We start from the raw sequence: 25,591 nt of genomic DNA on the forward strand, positions 1-25,591 counted from the left end.
ATTCTTGTAGCAGGCAATTCATAACATACTTTTTTCAAATCTGGGATCCGAATGCAATCTTGACAACAATCTGCTGTTCTGTTGTTTACTCGAGGGGCGAATCCAAGATTTAAGACTAGGGGCGCAAACTTAAAATTTATATAAATGAACTAAAATTCAAAATCATACAAGACTAACAAAGGCAAGAGGCTTCTGACTTTGGATAGGTGCAAAGATGCGATGGAGCTGAATCGTGTTTTGTGAGATATCAACCCTCCCCTATACCTCTAGTCAACACAGAAAAACAAACACACAGCAAACTCAGTTTAAAAGAAGCCCGAGCTTGAGGCCGATATCAGAAATAGTAACAAGTGAAACTAAGCAAAATGACAATGATACAGAAATTAAGAACTACTGGCAGTTACTGACATGCCAGCTCCCGACCTCAAATAAACTGATTGAAAGATTCTAATCCTATTTTTGAATTATATTTTATCATATTGTAAATATAAAGATATCCGCTTTTTCGGTTAAGTAAATATTTTAAAATTGCTCATCCGATAAGTGGAGTTCTCCGAATATAAACAGAGGTACATACCTGAACACAATATGGTCACTATTTCCGTCTCTTAAAAAGCAAACGTGTTCCTGTACATGTATTGTATAACACTTTGGCAAATGTGATCAAAGGGGAACTGATAAACTAGTCCTAAAAATACTGCATTTAAATAAGAACACTTCATTTAAAAAAGAATACATTGAAATAAAAACACTTCATTTAAAAAAAAATACATTGAAATAAAAACACTTCATTTAAAAACACTACATTGAAATAAAAACACTTCATTTAAAAAAAACCACTACATTGAAATAAAAACACTACAATGAAATAAAAACACTACATTGAAATAAAAACACTACATTGAAATAAAAAAACACACACTACATTGAAATGTACGAAAACTACACAAAATCGAGGACGCTATCAATCTACTACAACATCAATAATACTCAATTATACAACATCGAAGAGCACATCTTAATACAGTATATACCCTGTATATTCCTTAAGCACTTTTAATATCTCTTTTTCAAATATGGTTTATTATTTTCTCTTGATATCATAAGGACAACTATCGATGTGTTTAACAAAACAATGCATGCAAATCAAATACTCCCTGTTTGCAAATGGTGGTGAATAAGGCAACTGTAATTTATGCTTTATTAGACGACTGACTCCTGACCATTCCTGGAATTATGGTATTATGTTGTATTTGTTCATATGACAAGATAAGATATTTTGTATAGTTTACTTTAAATTTTCTAAAATTTTCTAAGTTTGTTTTTTTGAACTGTCATCATTAAAAAGGAAAATGTTCTTAAATGTAATATAACTTTCTTGAAGTTTTTTTGATAAAGCTTAAAGAAATCCGGCGTTTCTCATATCTTGATGATTAGGAATTTGTAGTTATTTTTTTGCAGTGATTTAACTGTATAATTTTTTTTTACCAATATATTCATTTACGGTTTAACCCTGCACCTTTAACAACAACAACAACAACGACAAAAAATTTATTAGAGTCTCACCTCTTTAAAATATTTGATATAAAACACAATATAATATTAACAGATCATTTAATACATGTTTAATACCTAATAAGGTGGGTGTACTCCAACTGTATTGGAGGCCGTTATAGTAGAAAGAAGAATAATGTCTGATGTCTAACGGTACCTTAAATTACATTATTTTAGCATCAGTACTTTATTCACTGAATTGAGAAATGTTGATACATAAAAAAATCAAAAAAATAGACACAACGATTATAAACCAGTTTACATTTTTCAAGTACGTATTCGTTTCCGTATTTTAGCAATATAAAAATTATTGCAAGATATCCGGCATTGCGCAATATTTGGAAATCATGTGAAGGACAGGTAAGTTATGGTTATAGGATAGTAAATACTAGTTTTGTTAGTTTTGCTATTGCTTTATCTCTCATATAACATGGAAAGACCGTGAAATCACACTGATATTTAACCATTGTAAAATGCCCCTTTTATGGTCATTAAATGCCACGCCCCGTTACTATGGTTACGGCCTTAGTTACCCCCTCCCCCTGGTATACGAATTTCAATTCATAATAATTATCTTAAATTTAGACTTATTAATCTAATTAAAATGCTCTAGTTATTATCTTGAATGAACAAAAATGTTAAAAAAGATATTTATACAATACTTCCTATGCACTCAATACCTCATTGCACTCAATGCCTCTTACCTTAATTATATCCTACATTGCTCATATCATCAATTTATTATTTATGTATTACTTATAATATTGTGTATTTCACTAATGTTTATATAATCATTGTATGATGTTTTTGTATCTTGCCCGACAAGGGCCCATGATTGGTTTAATAAAATAATGTCTAAATAAATGTCTAATGTCTATGTAAAACAATATCTTACCTCCCTACAATTGAACCGTCCCCCTTTTGTGTTTAAGCTTACCTGGTCCATAGGGCAAAGTGAGGGATAGCTATCACAATGACATGGGTTCTCTTCTTCTTTCAGTACAGAGTTGGACTCTTCTTGACGATATAAAAATGACTCTTGCTCGTGAAATCATGAGGCCTTCCCTCCTCAATTAATAAAAACAGCAGTAACTAGTATTTACAGGAATATTATTTACAAATTAAAACAATGTACATCTGGGATCTAAAGAGTTCTAGGTATGAGAAGCTCCTGTCAAGGCCTCTGGCAGGATGGTAAGGCTGGCCTTGAACTCTTCTAGTGTAGCTGCTTTTGTGGCTTTTTCCGGTATCTAGAGTGTTCCATTCCCCGGTTGATCTTGGGAAGAAGGAGTACCTGAATTGGTCTTTCAGAGTACGCTGTTGGTGTATGCGGTGGCCTCCTCTGGTCCGTGAATCTCCGGGTTTGTAATAGTTTGAGGGGTCAATATCTACCAATCTATTGTGGATCTTGTAGCACATGGTGAGGCGATCTTTAAGAGGCTCCCATCTCAGTCTCTCCATTAAAGAGCTGACACAACCTGGGGATACGTCTTGGTATTCATTGAACACGAACCTAGCTGCCCTTCTCTGTACTTGTTTTAGATCTTTTTCAACATGTTCAAGGTTTTGTTCGTAAGGGTCCCATACAGAGGAAGCGTAGTCAAGGGTGAGTCTGACCAAGGTGATGTAGGCATTAGCTTTGACTTCTGTTTTACACCGTCCTAGGTTCCTTCTCAGGAACTCTAGTGTCCTTGATGCTTCATCTTCCAATAATGGTCAGGAGTCGTAGAGGACGGTCAATATTGACCAGGCGTAGGTCTGAGGGAGCCACTCTCCACACAGGTTTAATATGTACAAATAAAAATCTGGTATTTACAGTTAAAACTATCTTCATCAAATGGTGGTTATAATGGGCTCCCCTTCTTTGCACTTTGTTGAGTCGGTTCATGTCTTCCACTTTGTAGGGGTCCCATACAGCAGACGCATACTTCAATGATGGTCGGACCATGGATCTGTAGGTTGTTTCTTGGACAGTTTTGTTACAGTCCCTGAAGTTGCGCAAGAATTTTAGAGTTCTTGATGCTTTGGCTGCTGTTATCTCTGCATGCTTTTTCCAAATTAGGTCTTCGCTAAGAGTAACACCAAGTTATTTGCTGCTGTCCACAACTTCGAGTTGGTATCTATGTAGGTGGTACTGTGTCTCCAAAATGATTTTTTTCGGTTGGTACCTATTCTGATGACTGTGCATTTAGAAGGATGAAAGCTCATCTGCCATACATGTACATGTTCCCATTGCTCTAAGGCAGTCAGGTCTTGTTGAAGGTTATTTGCATCTGCTTGACTCCTGATGTGATTATATAACAAGCTGTCATGGGCAAAAAGGCGAACCGCAGAAGATGAAACTGTATCAGGCAGGTCGTAAATGTATACCAGAAACAAGAGTGGACCTAGGACAGTGCATTGAGGAACTCCAGAAGAACATCTAGATTCTCTGAGGTAGAGCCTTCTACTATCACTCTTTGTTTTCGATATGACAAATCTTGCTTTGCCTACCGTCTGGTTGATATGTGTCTTCCACTGTAGGTCATGATTTATGTTGACTTCCAGGTATTTCTCATGCTCAACTGCATCTAGGGTGTGACCATGCAGTTGGTAGTTCCTTATCAGTGGGTTTCTTTTGTTGGTTATCCGTATCACGATGCACTTCTCGGGATGGAAATTCATCTGCCATCGTGATTCCAACTCTTGGAGTTTGTTGAGGTCGTCTTGTAGTGTCTCGCTATCCTTTACGTTCTTTATATTTCTATAAACTAGGCAATCGTCTGCAAATAACCTTGTCTCAGAAGTTGTAAATTGTGGCAGGTCATTAATATAATTCAGGAATAATAGGGGTCCGATGACTGTTCCATGAGGCACCCCTGAGATGACGTCTAGGGGGTTGGATTTATGCCCTTCATGCAATACGTATTGTGTTATCTTGCTTAGGAAGTCTTGAATCCATTTGAGTGTTACTCCACGTATTCCCTAGAAGTCCATTTTTTGGAGGAGTCACTTTGTGTGGGGCACTTTGTCAAAAGCTTTGGAGAAATCAAGCAGGACGATGTCTCTCTGTTCTCCGTGGTCTAAATTCTTGCTAATTTCACCTAGTGTTATCAGGAGTTGGGTTTCACAAGATCTTTTGGATCTGAAACCGTGTTGATGGTCACAAAGGATCTGCTGGCGGTCAAAGTGATCCATGATGGTGCTGTGAACAATATGTTCCAATAGTTTGCAGCAGATTGAAATCAATGAGACTGGTCGATAGTTTTAGGCTTTGTGTTTTTCTTCTTTTTTTGAAGACTGGGACAATGTTGGCAGCCCGCCAGTTATCAGGGATAATTCCAGTGTCCAAAGATTTCTGGTAAAGTATGGTCAGGTATGATGATATGTATTCAGCTGCTTCTTTGAGTGTATAGGCTGAAATTTCATCAGGCCCAGTGGCTTCCATTGGTCTTAGTCCACGAAGTAGCTTGTAAACTCCGGCCTGGCTGACTCTGATGCTGTCCGTAGTCGGGAATGGACTTGGTCCCATATGTGGCATGTTATGTATGTCTTCTTTGGTGTAGACAGATTGAAACTGGTGGTTGAAAATTGAAGCTTTAGTTTGTGTATCGCTGTGGAGAAGTCCGGCTTTGTCTTTGAGTTTAACAATGCCTGTGGATTCTTGTTTCCTGCTCTTAATGTAGGACCAAATTCGTTTTGGTTGCTCCTTATGTTCTGTGCTGATGATGTCTTCCATGTATTTTCCATGAGCAATCCTGGATTCTTTCTGTAGCTTTGCCTTGAGAAATTTGTTCCAATCTTGAGTGTTTTGAGATCTTTTAGACTTGGTGTATGCACGCTGTTTTCTGTTTCTAATTTTACGTAACTATGTGTTCATTCAAGGGTGGCTGTATCTCTCCTTGGTCAGTTTATCTGGTACGTATGTGGTCATTGCATTTATGATGATGTTCATGAATTTATTCCACATTGCGTTGATATCACTAAAGTTGGTGGTTTGAAATTCAAAATTTGAAATTTGAAATTGAAGTTATTAGTAAGGCTTTTCTTAATTCCCTCCTTATTAGTTTTTTTCCAGAGGTTGATGGTTCTACTGGTTGGTTTTGGTCTTGTTACTTTTGCTGCTAAGTCTAATAGTACGATGTCGTGGTCACTGTTTCCGATTGGAGGAAGTGTCTTACATCTCTCAAGATGACCAGGATGAGATGTGAACATAAGGTCCATAGTGTTTTCCCTCTTGTTGGTTCTGTTTTCGTCATAAGCCTAAAAATTAAATGTCAAAATCTACCTACTTATTGTTTACACCAATATTATCAGATACAGTGGCGGATCCAGAACTTTTCATAAAAGAGGGCGGCACTAACTCACCTACATGTGAGGTGGGGCTGGGCCTGATGGAGTCAAAATTGTATTGCCCTTAAATGATGACTTTTGGTTATATTTTATATTTTTTATACGACTGCAAAAATGTTTTAGGGTTTATATATTATAATGCTATGATGTCGTCATCTTCTGAATATTCCATGTCCGAAGACACATTTGGTTTCCAGACAATAACTTAAGTTAAAGTCAATACCACAAAAGGAAGGTTTGGATAAATCTTGGGGGTTATGGTACCAACAGTTTAGGAACTAGGAGCCTAAAAGGGACCAAAAACATGCATTGTTGTAGTTTCTGGACCATTACTTGTGTTAGTGTATGAATCTCTCTGAAATTATACACCAAGGTTCTATGTCACACAGGGAACTTTAGATTTGAGTTGGGGTAATTTTCCAAAAATGAAGGAATAAGGGTAAAAAGGGGGCCAAAAACAGCATTTTTGTAGTTTCCAAAAAATAACTTGTGTTTAAGTGTAAGGATCTCTCTAAAATTGTTCATCTCATCATGCTCATGTGTATTCTTCTTGCCAGAATTCATGAACCTTATATCATAGGTTTATATCAGCATTGTTAGTGCTCTCATCATGTTCATGTGTACAATTCTTGCCAAAATTCATAAAACTTACAACCAAAGGTTTATATTAGCAATGATTGGATATTTTCGAAAATTAAATTTGACAAAAAAAAATTAACAACATATATGCCCTTAGAAATATAGAATATAATAGAAATCACTATGCATTTACAAATGAGGTTAAATTACGCATCTATATATTAAAATTTTCTGATCTTTCAAACAAAACCGCCTATAGAGTTCCATGTGTTGCATTTCTTTTGACAGTAACTTGTCTACAATTATTTTGCCATTATCATCACATATTTGCCTGGGTATCAAATGGCACTGTACTGTAGACATTACATCATTCTGTATAACTATAAACAATTAATATTTGTTTAGCCCCGTTTTTAGACGAAGTTAAGATTAAGTTTGAATTTTGTTCCCGTTTTTAGACGAAGTTAAGATTAAGTTTGAATTTTGTTCCGGTTTGATGATTTTGTGAAGAGTAATGGTGTTTGGACTAATTAAAAAAATGAAATTTAAATATTAAGTTTTCCACACTTTTTTTTGTCATGTGTGAAGATATTGACTTGATATTGGTATATAGAATGTAGTGTGGTAAGTATAAATAAAAGGAAGATGTGGGGTATGAAGAGCCTCAGAGAACACCAATGTGTATGCTGTAATGCAATAAGATCCTGTTATTGTTCTGTTTGTTCCAGTACACTGACTTTTTAACCGGTAGTGTACTACATGTATGTATTGTGATGCAATACTCTCAAAGATGTGGTATGATTGTAATGGCAATGATGAGACCAAATGATGTAGAGTAGAGGCGAAAGATACCAAAGGGACACTCTAACTCATTAGTCAAAAACAAACTGGCAATGTCATGGCGAAATAAAACTCAATAAAAAAAAAACAGAAAAATTATGAACAATAGCTAAACAACACTCAACATAGAAAACGAAAGATAGAGCATGAACTAACCCCACCAATTCAAGTGTATAGAAGGGTTAAAACAAGAAAGTTCTGTTCCTATTTATACACACATCATGCAACATACCCTAATTTTATAATTGCTTATATTTCAGAGAACAAGACTTTTATACAAGATGACAGAGGTGGTTGACGACAACCATTCTGATAGCACAGTACAGAACATGCTAGAAGCATGGGAAGAAGGATTGTATTGTGATGTTACATTAAAATGTGGAACAAAACAAATCACAGCACATAAGATTGTTCTGGCGTCATTATCTGACTATTTCAAAAATCTTTTTAAATATCATAATAAACAAAGTGACACTCACATTGAAGAGTATGATTTAGATCCTAGTATGTTCAAAGAGGACACTTTAAATCAAATTATCGAATATGGTTACACCGGAAGAATTGAAATAGAAGTTGGATTTGTTCAAGAATTACTAATGGCAGCAAGTTTTCTGCAAATAAAATTTGTTCTAACCGAATGTGAAAAGTTCATGACTCATAATATCGAAACTGACAATGTGATTGCCTTAGTTTCTTTCAGTAATCTGTTTAATTTGAAACGTTTATTGGACGCAGTATGCAGTTTTATTTCGAAAGATTTTAAAGACCTTATTAATAATGGAGCATTTTTGAAGTTATCGAAAGACGACTTTAAAACAGTGCTACACAATGATAATCTGACTGTTTTTGATCATAATGTTCCTGTAGAAAATCCTGAACTGGAAATTTTGAAATTAGTTGGTATGTACCTTAGTATTACAAGTGTTAGTCATTTTGATTTCAAAGCATCAACCGTACCTGAGTTGCTTGGTGAAATCCGTTTCAGTGATATACACAACCCCGAAGATTTGAAATCAGTTGCCGATCTTTATCCGATTCTAAATTGTGATTTGATTCAGAATGCCATAACTGCTGAATCCAACACGAAATCAGATCTATTGGATCGCAAGTTTGCAAACTGTCGTAAAACGCTTCAAACTGGAAGAAAAGGTTTTGCTTGTGGTGGTCAGGAGCATCATGTTCTTGAAAAGTTTTCTGAAGCTTGGGAAGATGGCAAGGATATAAATGACAGACCTATAAACTTCAAGCTGTGGATAAGGAGGTGGGATGGTCGACCAGTACTAGGTGGAATTTATGTACAGTATCGAAGTGGGAAACTTTTAATTTACGGTGAAAAACCAAAGTTAGAATCAATATTTGTGTCAGAACATGAATTTTCACTGGAAGAAAATGAAGTTATCACTAAAATAAATGTTCGTAGTGGGTGGATGATTGACAGCTTAAAATTTTTCACAAATTTTGGACGAGAGTATGGTCCATTTGGGGGCTCTGGTGGATCAGAAATTACTGCATCATCGAATAATGATGGAATAAGTTATTTACATTCCTTCGATGGAAAGGTCGTTATGGCCCAGGGTTATCTTGGAATTACGTGTTTGAAATTTGTATGGGTGAGTTACGGTGAAAATCAGTGTAATGAAGTGACCACAGACAGTGATAGTTGGGACGCAAGTTCTGATGGATCAGAGAGTGATTAAATTGACATATATCAGGGTATACAAAAAGTACATGATTCCTTTGGAGGAAAGTTACACAGTTTATATCTCCTAGCGAAGTTCGGCAACACAAGTCAGAATCCCAGCAAATAGGGAATGTGTCATGAAAAAAATAAATGCTAGTCTTTCTTACTGTTTGCGGTCAGTTTAATATATAAGTCAACAGTCTTTTACTCACAAATAAACGGCCACAATATTGCCTGCTTATTTTCTGACTGGTATATTTATTCAGTCCTTAAAAAAAGTGAAATCACAAAAATACTCAACTCCGAGGAAAATTCAATCGGAAAGTCCTTTAAAGTTAATCAAATGGAAAAATCAAATGACAAAACACATCAAACGAATGGACAACAACTGTCATATTCCTGACTTGGTTCAGGCATTTTCAAATGTAGAGGATAGTGGATTGAACCTGGTTTTATAGCGCTAAACCTCTCACTTATACGACAGTCTCATCAAATTCCGTTATACTTACAACGATGCGTGAAAAAACCAGACATAATAAATAAAATAGTCAAACTATGGGTACAGCAGTCATCATTGTGTTACAATCTTAAAACAAACAATTTTTCAAGAAAGCACAAAAGCATCTATTAAATTAAAAACACATTCATTGCTTAGTGTGTCTGACGTCAGAAAAAAATTATACGTCACATAGGAAGACATTTTATCGTTCAATGTTTATACAAAACAATTTTATAATTTCACATTGGGAATATTGGCATACAGAGTTAAAAAAGTATGTTAGAATTAATTTCAGAAATAGACCGAGATTTAAAATTGTCAAGAAGTTCTTTAGAATTTTTAAGAATCTACAAATGGTTAATACTACTTCGCAATTAAAATAATTTTGTCGTTTTTCGTTCAAAGTATTTTCTAATTTATAATAGAACTATAACCTAATGACAAACAGTAAAAGTAATATTAATAATAGAACAAAGACAAATGAAAGAACAATATAACACGATGTTAAGATGATAAACAACGTCAGTACGCAGAATCTATACATCAAGACCAAGGGGGAAATCTATAATTTGAAAATTAAAATCGTCTTTTTTGTCATAGATTCTGGTACTGAGATGACTGTGTATGTCAAATTCGAGATATAAGTCTAAAAATGAGGCGGAAGAAGCCGTATCTGTTGTTTCTTTAATTTCTAGTTCTGGGGGATATATTAATGGAACCTAATCAGAAAAGTTCGAATTGTTTATGGAAAGAACATCATTAATATATCTGAAAGCGAAATTAAATAATCTGGTTTCTTTGATCTTCGTGTTTTTGACAGGTGTCTGAAGGAACCCCGATTCATATGAAAATAAAAAGAGGTCGGCAAGGAGAGGCACACAGTTCGTTCCCATAGGAATGCCGACAATTTGTTGAAAGAGTCTACCTCCAAATTCAACAAATATGTTGTCGATAAGAAACTCCAATATATTGATCACTTGTTCTTCTGTGTAGCATGTTTTAACCTTTTGTTTTTCACTATTAAGTTAACAAAATATGCCTTGTGATATCCCAAAGGAATACATTTAAAGCGTATGCTACCATTTTTTTGTTGAAAGGCATTGTGGATTATTTCTTTCAGGCAATTTTTCGATTTCCCATGGGGAATGGTGTATACAGGGTCACCAAATTTATGTGATGACATCTGCCACCAGGACTGCTTTTTTATTTGTTAGAACACTATGTCTTGCATCTCGCATGGAGTTTTAGAGACACGTAATCTGCCATGCAGGTTTACCTCCTTGTAATTTTTGTTCTTACTCGTTCTTCGGAGACACGGAATACTGTGTCACAATTGAATATATGCTTTATTAAGGTGCAACTAGAAAAGTAAAGAAATTCAGTCACTCTTGGAGTGGTTATTTACGGAAATCCCGATATTTTCGAAGTCTTTCTACAGGTACAATCAATCTTCACGACTTCACATTCCTGTTTGTAGATCAATCAAATCTGTTCTTTTCAGTTTCTTCTATTGAAAGGTCGATCAGTCGGATCACCTTTCACATGCATGGCTAAAAAACAATAGTACACAAAACACAAACTATTACTTGACCCTCCATCAGAAGTGTCAGAACTTAAAGGGAGGTAAATCAGATATATGTTCTCTGTCTCATCATCCCATTGATATTTTTCGATGAGATCAATTGTCCATCTTCCTTGTGAAAAAAATAGAGGTTGAAGATAACACATAAAGGTGTGATACTAAACCCCTATAACGGGAGATATTGTGCTCGATATTCATATGATGAAGATATATTCTTTCAATCCGTTTAATTGAGGTCTGGAGTTGACATGTTAGGAACTCACTGGTAGTTCTTTGTTAATCTATGTATCATTGGCGTTTTTCTTAGTTTCTTTCTTACCTTTTCCAACATCGGACTCAGGCTTCTTTTAAACCTGGTTTTACTGTGTGTTTGTTCATTTCACTTTGACTATCGGTGTAGGGGGAGGATTGAGATCGCACAAATGATGTCAAAACCAAGCCGCATTTTTCAAGTCAGGACATCTGACCTTTGTTTGTCTTAGATATAGGAAGATAGGGTATAAGTGGCAATTAGACAACTCTCCATTCAAGTCACAATTTGTAAAAGTAAACCATTATACATGTAGGTCAAAGTAAGGTGTTCAACACGGAGTCTTGGCTCACACCTAACAGCAAGCTATAAAGGGCCCAAAAATGACTATTGCAAATAAAGGCAACAGTACTATACCTCTGTTCGAAAGTCATAAATCGATTTTGAGAAAACAAAACCGGGTTACAAACTATACCCGAGAGTAACTCATTACCTAAAAAGATTGATTGATTTGATTTTTTGTTTTTTAACCTGCTATAAAAATGACCATAAAATTGATATTCATGTCAACAGTTCGTAAAATAACACAAAAACGATTTTACGAATTGTCATTTTACCTAAATTTTGATTTTGTCATTTAAGAGCTACACATATTTGACTCTGAGATTCAAGGCAATTTTATTCTTAAAATAAGATCTCCACTTCAAAACATAACAAACACCATTAGTGAAACTGAAGTTTATCTTTATTCATAGTTATTCTAAGTCAATACAGGACAAATATCATAGGTTCAGTAAACTCCTAATCCTCCATCGACACGAAGAGATTCGCCACTTATCATGCCACTTTCGTCACTCAGTAGGAATACTACGGCATTCACAACATCTTTCATGTCTACAATATGAATATTAGCTTAGTTCATAGTTTTTTTTATTACAGAATATTTTGTTTCGTGCATAAAAAAGAAAACAAACATTGTGTGGGATTTTTCAGAAGCTTCATTATCAGAAAATATTACTAAATTAAATGTGAGCATATGTCGAAAAGGCGCCAACTGAACCACACAAATAGTTAAGTTATCTATCAAAGATGGTCTTAAACCACAAATAAAAAAGGAGAAAATTCATTACTTAAAGGCAACCTCTACAAAAAAAATTTAATTTAAAGTTTCGGTTATGCTGCCTTATTGAAGATATAAACATACTAACCATGTGTGCTACGTATAGTTTCGAATCTTTATTTTAAACAGTTTTCAGTATTCTGTCTGATTCACTTACCAGCAAACCTTCCCATGAGGTATTCGGTCTAGTCTACTTACCAGCAAACCTTCCCATGAGGTGTTCGGTCTAGTATACTTACCAGCAAACCTTCTCATGAGATATTCGGTCTAGTCTACTTACCAGCAAACCTTCCCATGAGGTATATAGTCTAGCTACTTACCAGCATCCTTCCCATGAGGTATTCGGTCTAGTCTACTTACCAGCAAACCTTCCCATGAGGTATTTAGTCTAGCTACTCACCAGCATCCTTCCCATGAGGTTTTCGGTCTAGTCTACTTACTAGCAACCTTCCCATGAGGTGTTCGGTCTAGTATACTTACCAGCAAACCTTCTCATGAGATTACAGTCTATTATACTTACCAGCAAACCTTCACATGAGGTATTTAGTCTAGCTACTTACCAGCATCCTTCCCATGAGGTATTCGGTCTAGTCTACTTACCAGCAACCTTCCCATGAGGTGTTCGGTCTAGTATACTTACCAGCAAACCCTCTCATGAGATATTCGGTCTAGTCTACTTACCAGCAAACCTTCTCATGAGGTATTCTGTCTAGTCTTCTTACCAGCAAACCTTCCCATGAGATTACAGTCTAGTATACTTACCAGCAAACCTTCTCATGAGGTATTCTGTCTAGTCAACTTACCAGCAAACCTTCCCATGAGATTACAGTCTAGTATACTAACCAGCGAACCTTCTCATGAGGTATTTTGTCTAGTATCCTTACCAGTAAACCTTCTAATGCAGTATTTTGTGTTATATACTTACCAGCAAACCTTTTCATGAGGTATTATGTCTTATCTACTTACCAGCAAACCTTCTCATGAGGTATTCTGTCTAGTATACTTACCAGCACACCTTCACATGAGGTATTTAGTCTAGCTACTTACCAGCATCCTTCTCATGAGGTATTATGTCTAGTATACTTACCAGTAAACCTTCTCATGGGGTATTTGGTCTAGTCTACTTACCAGCAAACCTTCACATGAGGTATTTAGTTTAGCTACTTACCAGCATCCTTCCCATGGGGTGTTCTGTCTAGTATACTTACCAGCAAACCTTCTCGTGAGGTATTCTGTCTTGTCTACTTACCAGCAAACCTTCCAATGAGGTATTCGGTCTAGTATACTTACCAGCAAACCTTCTCATGCAGTATTCTGTCTAATATATTTACCAGCAAACCTTCTCGTGAGGTATTATGTCTTATCTACTTACCAGCAAACCTTCTCATGAAGTATTCTGTCTAGTAAACTTACCAGCACACCTTCACATGAGGTATTAGGTCTAGTCTACTTACCAGTAAACTTTCTCATGAGATATTCGATCTAGTCTACTTACCAGCAAACCCTCCCATGAGATTACAGTCTAGTATACTTACCAGCAAACATTCTCATGAGTTTACAGTCTATTATACTTACCAGCAAACCTTCTCATGAGGTATTCGGTCTAGTCTACTTACCAGCAAACCTTCCCATGAGATTAAAGTCTAGTATACTTACCAGCAAACCTTCTCATGAGGTATTCGGTCTAGTACACTTACCAGCAAACCTTCTCATGAGGTATTCGGTCTAGTCTACTTACCAGCAAACCTTCCCATGAGATTACAGTCTAGTATACTTACCAGCAAACCTTCTCATGAGATTACAGTCTATTATACTTACCAGAAAACTTTCTCATGAGGTATTCGGTCTAGTCTACTTACCAGCAAACCTTTCCATGAGATTACAGTCTAGTGTACTTACCAGCAAACCTTCTCATGAGATATTCTGTCTATTATACTTACTAGCAAACCTTCCTATGAGGTATTCGGTCTAGATACTTACCAGCAAACCTTTTCGTAAGGTATTCGGTCTAGTTTAATTACCAGCAAACCTTCTTATGAGGTAATCAGTCTAGTATACTAACCAGCAAAACTTCCCATGAGGTATTCTGTCTAGTAAACTTACCAGCAAACCTCCCCATAAAGTATAAACTCTAGTCTACCTACCAGCAAACCTCCCCATTGGTGTTCTCTTCAGTAAGTTTGTCACTGAATGCTCGTGTCCTTCCGTCATCTTTGTCATTACGACAGTTGGGTTTACTGAATTGACCCGTATCTATGGTGATAAAAATACAGTGAATCGTAAATAAAAAATGCAAGAAAATACAATACTAAAGTATGAAGTAATTTATTATTCTTGTTTAAGTAATTAGATATGGTGGGGTTTTTTTTTGTAATTTAAAACTGAAATTGAAATACCTTAATGCAATTTACCAAAAGAAAGACTGGTTTTCGTTCTCAATGTATGTTTTTTTTGGGGTGCGGATAGTTCCCTTGTCACCATCTTATGGTGTTTATATATTTCAACTTGTACGATTCGCTCGTGTATGTAACAACGTATTAGATTTTAGCGAGAGAAATTTATGTATAACTGAAAAATTATTACACCAGGGTTTTCGATATCACAAACTAGTCAAAACATTTACTAAATTTTATCATCGGTATAAGGAAATAATTCATAAGTATAACTCAACATGCAGACATCTTATTCGTTCAGGTATTTTACATCCAATCTTTTATGGTGATATTCTTAACAAAGCACAGAAATGTCAGCATTCACCTCAAAAGCTTACAAAACCTTTATACAGACTTATTTAGAAGGGATATAGTTACGATACTGTTGTCAGGTCATTAAAGATTGCATATTTTGGCTTTAATATTGATTCACTTATAAGGTCTCTGCATCGGACCTAAACACATTTATTTAAAAAAAAAAACATGTGTTGGCATGACCCGGGTTATGTTCTTCTCATATATTATATGATAGTATGATACTAAACCCCTAACGGGAGGGATTGGGCCTGATATTCATATGATGAAGACAAAATCTTTCAATCAGTTTAATTGAGGTCTGGAGCTGGCATGTCAGGTAACTGCTAGTAGTCTGTTGTTATTTATGTATTATTGTCATTTTGTTTGCTTTCTTTTGTTACATCTTCGGACATTGGACTCGGTCTTCTCTTGAACTGAACTTTAATGTGCGTATAGTTATGCGTTTACTTTTCTACATAGGCTAGAGGTATAGGGAAAGGGTTGAGATCTCATAAACATGTTTAACCCCGCCGCAATTTTGTGCCTGTCCCAAGTCAGGATCCTCTGGCCTTTGTTAGTCTAGTATAATTTTTAATTTTAGTTTCTTGTGTATAATTCGGAGTTTATAGTATGACGTCCATTATCACTGAACTAGTATACATATTTTTAACGGGCCAACTGAAGGACGACTCCGGGGGCGGGAGTTTCTCACTACATTGAAGACCCATTGGTGGCGTACGACTATTGTCTGCTCTATAATCGGGTTGATGTCGCTTTGACACATTCCCCATTTTCTTTCTCAATTTTATGCTTAACTTTTCGATTCCATTCTTTTACTAAAGTTTGCCCAAATCAAATGTTTGCTAAGACTCTCGTTACTATTTACTATTTAATAAAATAATTGTTTTGTCAAACCATTTGGGTCGAAAAATTAAAGAGTAGGGAGAGAAATACAAAGCATGTGAATATATATTATACAGAATCCCGATCTCATCCTTTTGATGAAAGAGTTCAATATTTCCTATATCATAAAATCTACTTAAAGCATATTACTCTACTATAATCTATATTTTAGTCTGCAAATATCGGCCATTTCTTAAAAAGTAAATCGAACCAACTAAAACACCTACGCATTGGTGGGAAAATTTTCCGTTTCAATTCAGAAATGGGTTACAAAAGTATATCTTTATTTAGCTGGAATGAATGATTATTGAATACTAAGATTACAGAAAATCTAAGGAGTCAACAAATTGACTCCCTTGAAAACATGTTGTTTTCATGTAACCCTTATTTTCAAATATATATATATTATCCTTAGACTAGAAAAAAAACCCAACTCGATGTGCCCTGTCCGATGTAAAACCTTATAAAACCTGATTTTTATTGGATCTATTCAAAAAAAAAATTTGCTGTATAAAATAAACGTGCAGTTCTAAATTTATTGAGCTTACATTATGGGGTCCAAGTTCTAGAGCCATACATCTGGTCATATTATCGACGGCACCTTTTGTAGAAGAATAAGCGCTGGTATTAGGCTGAGCTGTCCTTGATAGTATACTGGAAATATTCACTATAGAGCCGCCTTCCCCCTTTTCTATCATGCGCTTGGCGATTACCTTCAACAGGAATAAGATATTAGCCCCCATCCTATAATTTAGCCATTGGTCGATACATTTTTTCGTTGATATAAACAAATTTTGTTTTGCTTAAATTATACTGTTTTCATAATACCAACTTTCGACTCCGGTATTTATGATTTTTCGATAGGTTACCATGGTTACCGCTCTGTGGTAGGACATCCTGGTACTCGGTCAAGTAAGAGCAAGTAAAAGATGTAAAACAAGACATACAATCGGTGGACTTTTTTGAAGGAAGTGGACGGGAGTTTTGTGCTTTTCGAAGATGTTGTTGAGTATAGAAATTTAAAACGTAAATCTACCATAAATTTTGGCTGTACAGGGAAGTAGCTTGACCTTTGTTGATGACTATATGTTATGGATTTTCATCATTGTTGTAGACCGTACAGTGATCAATCGCTTTACCGCTATTGTAATTGTCTCATTGGCAATCATGACACATTTGATTTTTATAACATTGTTTATTCTAATTTGCCGCCTATGTATAGAATACAACAGCAAGTTATAAATACTACTTTCTTGTATAATGTGTATATACAGTCATATGTCAATTGCCAAAGTCTTAATGTTGACCCATACAACTCATGAGTTGTTTTTGTTGTTTGATTGCTGCCTAATTGACACCCAAACTGTCACTAACATGGACTAAGTAATAAAAATAATTTGAAATAAGTTAAATGATAACTCTTATTCATTGAAAGAAAAAGAAAATATGTATATAAATGAAAAAAGGTGGATGAAATGTACGAAAATTATATCTTCTATCCACGTCCACAAATGATTGTTTGGTGTACGGCGTGTTACACGCACATACAGTATTGTTTGGTGTATGGTGTGTGCTTCGTTTACATAGTATTGTTTGGTGTATGGTGTGTGCTTCGTTTACATAGTATTGGTTGGTGTATGGTGTGTGCTTCGTTTACATAGTATTGTTTGGTGTATGGCGTTAGCCACATCCACACAGTATTGTTTCGTGTATGCCGTGTGTGCTTCGTTTACATAGTATTGGTTGGTGTATGGCGTTAGCCACATCCACACAGTATTGTTTCGTGTATGCCGTGTGTGCTTCGTTTACATAGTATTGGTTGGTGTATGGCGTTAGCCACATCCACACAGTATTGTTTCGTGTATGCCGTGTGCTGTCATGATTGTCCACGTCAGAATGTGTTGTATACGCCGTGTGTCGTATCTCGTTAGTAAGCATAATACATAATACTTTCCTTAGTAAGTAAATGAAATTCACAGATATAAGACAACAACATAATATGTAATGATAATAACGTATCCGCTACCTAGTCCTTGTAGTATTCAAAACATAATGCACATTTAGTTTCAATTCAAACTTTAATATGATACGGTACAGCCAAATAAACTTACGGATAGCCCTGGAAATGAAAATTATCGTTTGCGGGTCATAATAATTACCTGCGAAACATTGAACACTGCTTTAACGTTGACATCATACAACCTAAAACAATGCGAATGTTTACTGAGAATCAATATCGATATCAAAATATAAAATAGAAGGATTGTAGATAAAGTAGCCTATAACATTTTACCTTAAAATATCAGTATCTTTAGGATGGAGTCATCAGGGAAGCTGGAATGAGTTTGAGGGAAGCCTAGTAATGGGGAAGTTAGGGGCGGAATCTGAGCTAAGAGGGGTAGAAACATTTATTGATTTTCGTCTAGAAGTAAGGAAAAATAAAGGTGGAGTTGGGGGCGTCTTATCCTACCCCTTATTTAAGAATGACGATGATTGGGAAATTTGTAGGTTCAATTCATAATTTCTTATGTTTGTTTTGTTTTGTTATGTTTTATTTTGTAAAGATTACATATTGAGCAGGTTCTGCTGTCCCTTACGGAGTACCTGATATCACTCCCAGTTTGTGGTGATTCATGTTGCTCGGTTTTCAGGTATATGCAAGTTTGTCTTGTATATACGAATAATGTGCGTACTACAACGTTTATTACATTTAGGACAATGTGTTTAATATAGCTAAACATGGATACTGTGTCTTGTTAGGAATGTATTAAATACCTATCAACGTCAGGACGGGTTTTTTTGTTAGATGTTTTTCTACTTTGTATCAATCTGATGAATGAAGTCGTTTTCAATGATTGTTATAATTTGTTCTTATATTATGCTGTAATACCACTATTCGCGTTTAGGGGAGGGTTGTAGTTTAACGGTTGTTGTTGGTTCATGTCTGTCAAATTTGTTTAAAAAAAATTTGTTTTGATATAAATTATGCTGCTTGTTTTCTAAATAGAATTATTGGGGCTTCCAGAAAGATCATATACATACAGTTTCCTATTTTCTTCATCGAAGTAATCAAAACTGCACAAACAGACAGAACAAATATCTGTATGAAGACTGTAAAGTAATCAAAATTATTTCTGTATATATTTTCACCTATCTATCTCTTCTTTTGGTGTGTCAAGGAATGGAAATACACAGGCAACACCAGCATTATTGACCAGTAAGTCTATGTGTCCGATCTTACTAACTTCTTCTCTTGTTTTATCCCAGTCTTGCAAGTCGATGTTAATTATGTTGATATTTGGTACCTGTAATCAACAGAACAATGATGAACCAAGCACAGTTTATAAGTATGAGCCGATTGAGGGTGAAACTCATGGTGTGTGCTTTTACTAATTTTAAATGCCATTTTTCATCTTTTGTGGTCTAATTTTAGTTATGTTTTTACTTTGATTGCAATTTGCTACTTGACATTCCCCCTGTATTTGGAAAGAGACAAGTCTAATTGATGATCTGAAATGTATACTCTTTATGAGATTTATCCTTACACCACTTGATTCGGACAACTCAGTAATGATGAAATATAACCTAGATTGGTGTGTGTGTGTGTTTACGGGAGGCTGATATGCGTCGCATGAGATCTCTATCGGCACCATTTTGTACAATGAAAATCATATCGTGCACTAAGTATCAAAATTCAGTATGATTGAATTGTAAGTTCTCCTTGCACCGAGTTGTATAATGATAGGTTACTTAGCATCTAAAATTTGACGTGAGAGTGACTCTCTTGTAATGAGAGACTGTCATGTATTGTCTCTGATTTAAGGCTTTTTGTACATTAGCCGTTATTTCAAGCTATAAACATTAGCCTTTATTCCAAACTATCTGTATTACTTCTGAGATATCTTTGCATATTATGGGGACGAAGTCCCCAATTACGGTAGAAAAATCAATGAAAAAAAAAAAAAAAAAAAAATCTGGGAAAATTTCCCGAATTTTTCATTGTACTAATGAACTCAAAATCGTTAACGTTTTTTTTCAGATCTAGTTCCTGTTCCGGTTTTCCCGCATTTGCGCAGAAATCTGTCTTGTTTGCATGAGACTTTGATTTTTTTTTATATTTATCAGTCTAGTAAAACATAAGATTGGATCTCAATACAAATTCAATTTTAATAATTGTTTGATATGAAAAAAAACGTTACGTTACCTGATGAAAGCGTTTCTTTTGTTTACATCGAATATGACGTCATAACTTAAAGAACGTCACAGCTAATTCCCTAACAACAGAACCAAAATCGGGAACGTTACGTACGGTATTTCGGTTTCTTTTATCAACATGATTGAATTAAGAAAATAATACATACAGACTTCGTCCCCATTCACAGGTTATGCCTGCCTCATATTATAAGCCTGGTACCTTTGATAACTATTTACCTCTGAGTATGAAACTGCTTTTCATTTTATCAACGTCTTCTTGTGTCCTATTAAGTGTGCATTTTTTATGTATATTATATGGGGACGAAGTCCCCAATAACGGTAGAAAAATCAATAAAAAAAAAAAAAAAAATCGGGAAAGTTTCCCGAATTTTTCATTCTACTAATGAATTGAAAATCGTTAACTTTTTTTTTCAGATCTACTTCCTGTTCCGGTTTTCTCCGCTTTTGCGCAGATATCTGTCTTGTTTGCATGAGACTTTGGAAAAATTTATATTTATCAGTCTAGTAAAATATAACATTGGATCTCAATACAAATTCATTTTTAATAATTGTTTGATATGAAAAAACGTTACCTGATGAAAGCGTTTCTTTTGTTTACAACGAATATGACGTCATAACTTAAAGAACGTCACAGCTAATTCCCTAACAACAGAATCAAAATCGGGAACGTTACGTACGGTATTTCAGTTTCTTTTGTCAACGTGATTTAATTGAAAAAATAATACATACAGACTTCGTCCCCATTCACAGGTTATGCCTGCCTCATATTATGGGGACGAAGTCCCCTATTACAGTAGAAAATTCAATAAAAAAAAAAAAAAAAAAAATTGGGAAAATTTCCCGAATTTTTCATTGTACTAATTAACTCAAAATCGTTCAATTTTTTTTGTCGGGATTTTTAATTTCCGGATCTGCGCAGAACACATAACTCTACTTCCTTCTTCCGGTCTTGTTGTCGTGAGACTTTGATTAGTCTATTAAAATATAGGAACTCAAGGAACACAATACCAATATTTCATTTTTAATCATTCTTTGTCTTTGGTATGAATAAACGTTACCTGATGCATTGCGTTTCTTTGTTGACATTGAACATGACGTCATAACTTAAATAACGTCACAAGTAAAATCCCTAACAACAGAATCAAAATCGGAAACGTTACGGTATTTCCGTTTCTTTTTTTAACAAATATTTAAGTTACAAAAAAATTAATTTAAACAAACTTTGTCCCCATTCACAGGTAATGCCTGCCTCATATTAGGGACGAAGTCCCCAATAACATTAGGAAAATCAATAATAAAAAAAAAAAATCGGGAAAATTTTCCCGAAATTTTCATTGTACAAATGAACTCAAAATCGTTCATTTTTTTTTATGTCATGTTTTGAATTCCCGCATCTGCGCAGAAATCTACACTGTACTTCCTTTTTCCGGTCTCGTTTGTATGAAACTTTGAGTAAAATATATATTTATCAGTATAGTATAAAATAGGAAGGAACGCAATACCAATTTCATTTTTAATAATTCCTTGATATGAAAAAACGTTACCTGATGATAGCGTATCTTTGTTTACATTGCATATGACGTCATAACTTAAATAACGTCACAACTAAAATCCCTTACAACAGAACCAAAATCGGAAACGTTACGGTATTTCCGGTTTTTTTTTTAAACAAATATTTAAGTTACAAAAAAAAAATTCATACAAACTTCGTCCCCATTTACAGGTAATGCCTGCCTCATAATATGAGGCAGGCATAACCTGTGAATGGGGACGAAGTCTGTATGTATTTCACGTTGATAAAAGAAACCGAAATACCGTACGTAACGTTCCCGATTTTGATTCTGTTGTTAGGGAATTAGCTGTGACGTTCTTTAAGTTATGACGTCATATTCGATGTAAACAAAAGAAACGCTTTCATCAGGTAACGTTTTTTCATATCAAACAATTATTAAAATTGAATTTGTATTGAGATCAAATCGTATATTTTACTAGACTGATAAATATAATTTTTTTCAAAGTCTCATGCAAACAAGACAGATATCTGCACAAAAGCGGAGAAAACCGGAACAGGAAGTAGATCTGAAAAAAAAGTTAACGATTTTGAGTTAATTTAATTGTAGAATGAAAAATTCGGGAAATTTTCACGATTTTTTTTTTTTTTTTTTTTTTTATTGAATTTTCTACCGTAATTGGGGACTTCGTCCCCATATCAATTTTGCCTTCAGAATACGCAGGTCATCTTGTGTTCTTCTTAATGTGAATGTATTTGTTTTTTGCTATCAAACTATCAAGTAGATATAAGAAGATATGGTATGGAAACCAATGAGACAACTCTCCATCTAAATCTTCTAGTGCATATAACTTAGTGTGAATATTTATGAATATTACCTCTACATTCAGACTATCAATGTCTTCTAGTGTATAACTTAGTGTGAATATTTATGAATATTACCTCTGCATTCAGACTATCAAGGTCTTCTAGTGTATAACTTAGTGTGAATATTTATGAATATTACCTCTGCATTCAGACTATCAATGTCTTCTAGTGTACAACTTAGTGTGAATATTTATGAATATTATCTCTGCATTCAGACTATCAAGGTCTTCTAGTGTACAACTTAGTGTGAATATTTATGAATATTACCTCTGCATTCAGACTATCAAGGTCTTCTAGTGTATAACTTAGTGTGAATATTTATGAATATTACCTCTGCATTCAGACTATCAAGGTCTTCTAGTGTACAACTTAGTGTGAATATTTATGAATATTACCTCTGCATTCAGACTATCAAGGTCTTCTAGTGTATAACTTAGTGTGAATATTTATGAATATTACCTCTGCATTCAGACTATCAAGGTCTTCTAGTGTATAACTTAGTGTGAATATCTATGAATATTACCTCTACATTCAGACTATCAAGGTCTTCTAGTGTACAACTTAGTGTGAATATTTATGAATATTACCTCTGCATTCAGACTATCAAGGTCTTCTAGTGTATAACTTTGTGTGAATATTTATGAATATCACCTCTGCATTCAGACTATCAAGGTCTTCTAGTGTATAACTTAGTGTGAATATTTATGAATATTACCTCTACATTCAGACTATCAATGTTTTCTAGTGTATAACTTAGTGTGAATATTTATGAATATTACCTCTGCATTCAGACTATCAAGGTCTTCTAGTGTACAACTTAGTGTGAATATTTATGAATATTACCTCTGCATTCAGACTATCAATGTCTTCTAGTGTATAACTTAGTGTGAATATTTATGAATATTACCTCTGCATTCAGACTATCAAGGTCTTCTAGTGTATAACTTAGTGTGAATATTTATGAATATTACCTCTGCATTTAGACTATCAAGGTCTTCGTGTGTACTACTCAGTGCGAATATTTATTATTATCATACCGCAGGTAAATTATCACGTTGTGATTGGTTTTATGTCGTCACGTGAAGACCCCTTATCAGACCGTAGGGGGTTAGTAAATTTCATAGGGGGTTCAAGACGCGTTAATGATGACGTCATCTATTAATGTAGTTATGTTTCATTGTTTATTTTCCCACAAAACGCCGCAGAGAATGTCGAGCGTGCGATAAATTCGTTATACGGTTAACTACTGACCCCTACGGATCCATAGAGGGTCTGCATTCAGACTATCAAGGTCTTCTAGTGTATAACTAAGTGTGAATATTTATAAATATTACCCCTGCATTCAGACTATCAAGGTCTTCTAATGTATAACCTAGCGTGAATATTTATGATTATCACCTCTGCATGCAGACTATCTAGGTCTTCGTGTGTACTACTTAGTGCGAATATTTATGAATATTACCTCTGCATTCAGACTTTGAAGGTCTTCATGTGTACTACGTAGTGCGACTATTTATGAATATTACCTCTGCATTCAGACTATCAAGGTTTTCGTATGTCCTACTTAGAATAAATGTTTCTGAGTGTGTATGTTTTCACCTCTGTTTTTGGACATTTGCTTTCAAAAAATACTGAACTCCGATTAAAAGCTCAACTTGGAAAGTCCCAAAACAAATGGCAAAATCAAAAGCTCAAACATACCAAACGAAAGGGCTACAACAGTTACTGTCATATTCTAATTGTATCCTACTAAAAATTAATATTTATGATTATGTATTTACCTCTGCTTTAAGACTATCAAGGTCGTGTTGTGTCCTACTTAGCGCGAATGTTTCAGCACCACATTCAGCTAATCTTTTGACGATTCCTCGACCGATTCCTAAATAAAAGTAAATACTTATATTTATCAATAAAATTGAATGGTCAAGTTGACATTATCTTTCATAACATCAAAAGGTACCAAAATGACAAATGTAAAACAACCCATACGACAGAACCAAAGTCCTACCTTATGACAAAACTATAAACGATAAAATATATGACAGACAGCAACTTTTAACATCCAAAGAACTGTGGGTTTCCGACCGGGAACAGTCACCCAAATAATGCACCGGAGCTAAACATGCTTGCAAGCGTCAAATCCTCCACCACAATGCAAGCGTCAAATCCTCCACCACAAAATAAAAACGTCAAATCTTCCACCACAATGTAAAAACGTCAAATCCTCCACCACAATGTAAAAACGTCAAATCCTTCCCCACAATGTAAAAACGTCAAATACTTCACCACAATGTAAAAACGATGCAATAGTAAAACAAATAAAAGGTAACAACAAAAAACACAAAACAAAATCCCATTTAAGAGTACCCACAGTTACTAAAAGCTAGTTCAAAGCAAGTAAAATTTAAAAAATATTTACCATACCCAGAAACCAGCAAATGTGTTATGCCTGGGATTAAACAATTGTTCATATCTCATAACCCTTTGGAACTCTTCATAAACTTTTTTCGATTCCCGTTGTATTTCAGTGTAATAAGCAATCGAATATTTCATATACACATACATTTCCCGGTCTTTATGTTCCTGTAAATAAACTCACCATAGCTACTAGGATTCTACTAGGATTGAAATTTTGTATATGAGCCAGCGGTTCGTCTACAAAAGTGATGGCGAAGTTGAAGAGTATTGAGGACCAAAAATACATAATATATAATCATATTCCAAAACTAAGTAGTATAGTCACAAACCTTTTCCAGCCCCTGTAACGAGAGCTCTTTTTCCATTAAGTTTGACCTCCATATTTATCAAAAGAATACAATCTAACTGATATGAGCGATATTTTCTTGATGCAAAAGACTGCTTTTAAAGTCAACAATTTATCGAACTGATAAAAGTCAACATTAGGGTAAATATTTTTTATAATCTGTGAA

The 25,591-nt window shown here is 34.8% G+C and overlaps 2 protein-coding genes across 2 annotated transcripts; one reads left to right on the forward strand and one right to left on the reverse strand.

The window, feature by feature from the left end:
• Nucleotides 1–1,848: 1,848 nt before the first annotated feature.
• LOC139487518 (kelch-like protein 12) lies at nt 1,849–9,227 on the forward strand. Its single transcript, XM_071272378.1, has 2 exons — nt 1,849–1,914; nt 7,566–9,227. Exon 2 carries the CDS (start codon nt 7,587–7,589, stop codon nt 9,000–9,002), a length of 1,416 nt encoding a protein of 471 aa, XP_071128479.1. The 5' UTR covers nt 1,849–1,914; nt 7,566–7,586; the 3' UTR covers nt 9,003–9,227.
• Nucleotides 9,228–12,044: 2,817 nt separating this feature from the next.
• On the reverse strand, nt 12,045–25,534 carry LOC139487506 (L-xylulose reductase-like). Its single transcript, XM_071272358.1, has 7 exons — nt 25,409–25,534; nt 24,443–24,540; nt 19,220–19,374; nt 18,229–18,271; nt 16,618–16,782; nt 14,582–14,690; nt 12,045–12,211 (listed from the first exon to the last, which is right to left on the reverse strand). The coding sequence occupies exons 1-7, from the start codon at nt 25,458–25,460 to the stop codon at nt 12,108–12,110; spliced, it is 726 nt and encodes a 241-aa protein (XP_071128459.1). The 5' UTR covers nt 25,461–25,534; the 3' UTR covers nt 12,045–12,107.
• Between the last annotated feature and the right edge of the window lie 57 nt (nt 25,535–25,591).

Source organism: Mytilus edulis, chromosome 9 (assembly GCF_963676685.1).
Source record: "Mytilus edulis chromosome 9, xbMytEdul2.2, whole genome shotgun sequence".
In the NCBI taxonomy this organism is placed as follows: domain Eukaryota; kingdom Metazoa; phylum Mollusca; class Bivalvia; order Mytilida; family Mytilidae; genus Mytilus; species Mytilus edulis.

Coding starts and splice junctions, on each gene's coding strand:
- LOC139487506 (XM_071272358.1), bottom strand. CDS start 25,460: ATGGAGGTCAAACTTAATGGAAAAAGAGCTCTCGTTACAGGGGCTGGA. Junction 24,541..25,408: donor CGTTACAGGGGCTGGAAAAG/GTTTGTGACTAT, acceptor ACTTTTATTTAG/GAATCGGTCGAGGAATCGTC. Junction 12,212..14,581: donor ACCAATGGGGAGGTTTGCTG/GTAGGTAGACTA, acceptor TTCATATTGTAG/ACATGAAAGATGTTGTGAAT.
- LOC139487518 (XM_071272378.1), top strand. CDS start 7,587: ATGACAGAGGTGGTTGACGACAACCATTCTGATAGCACAGTACAGAAC.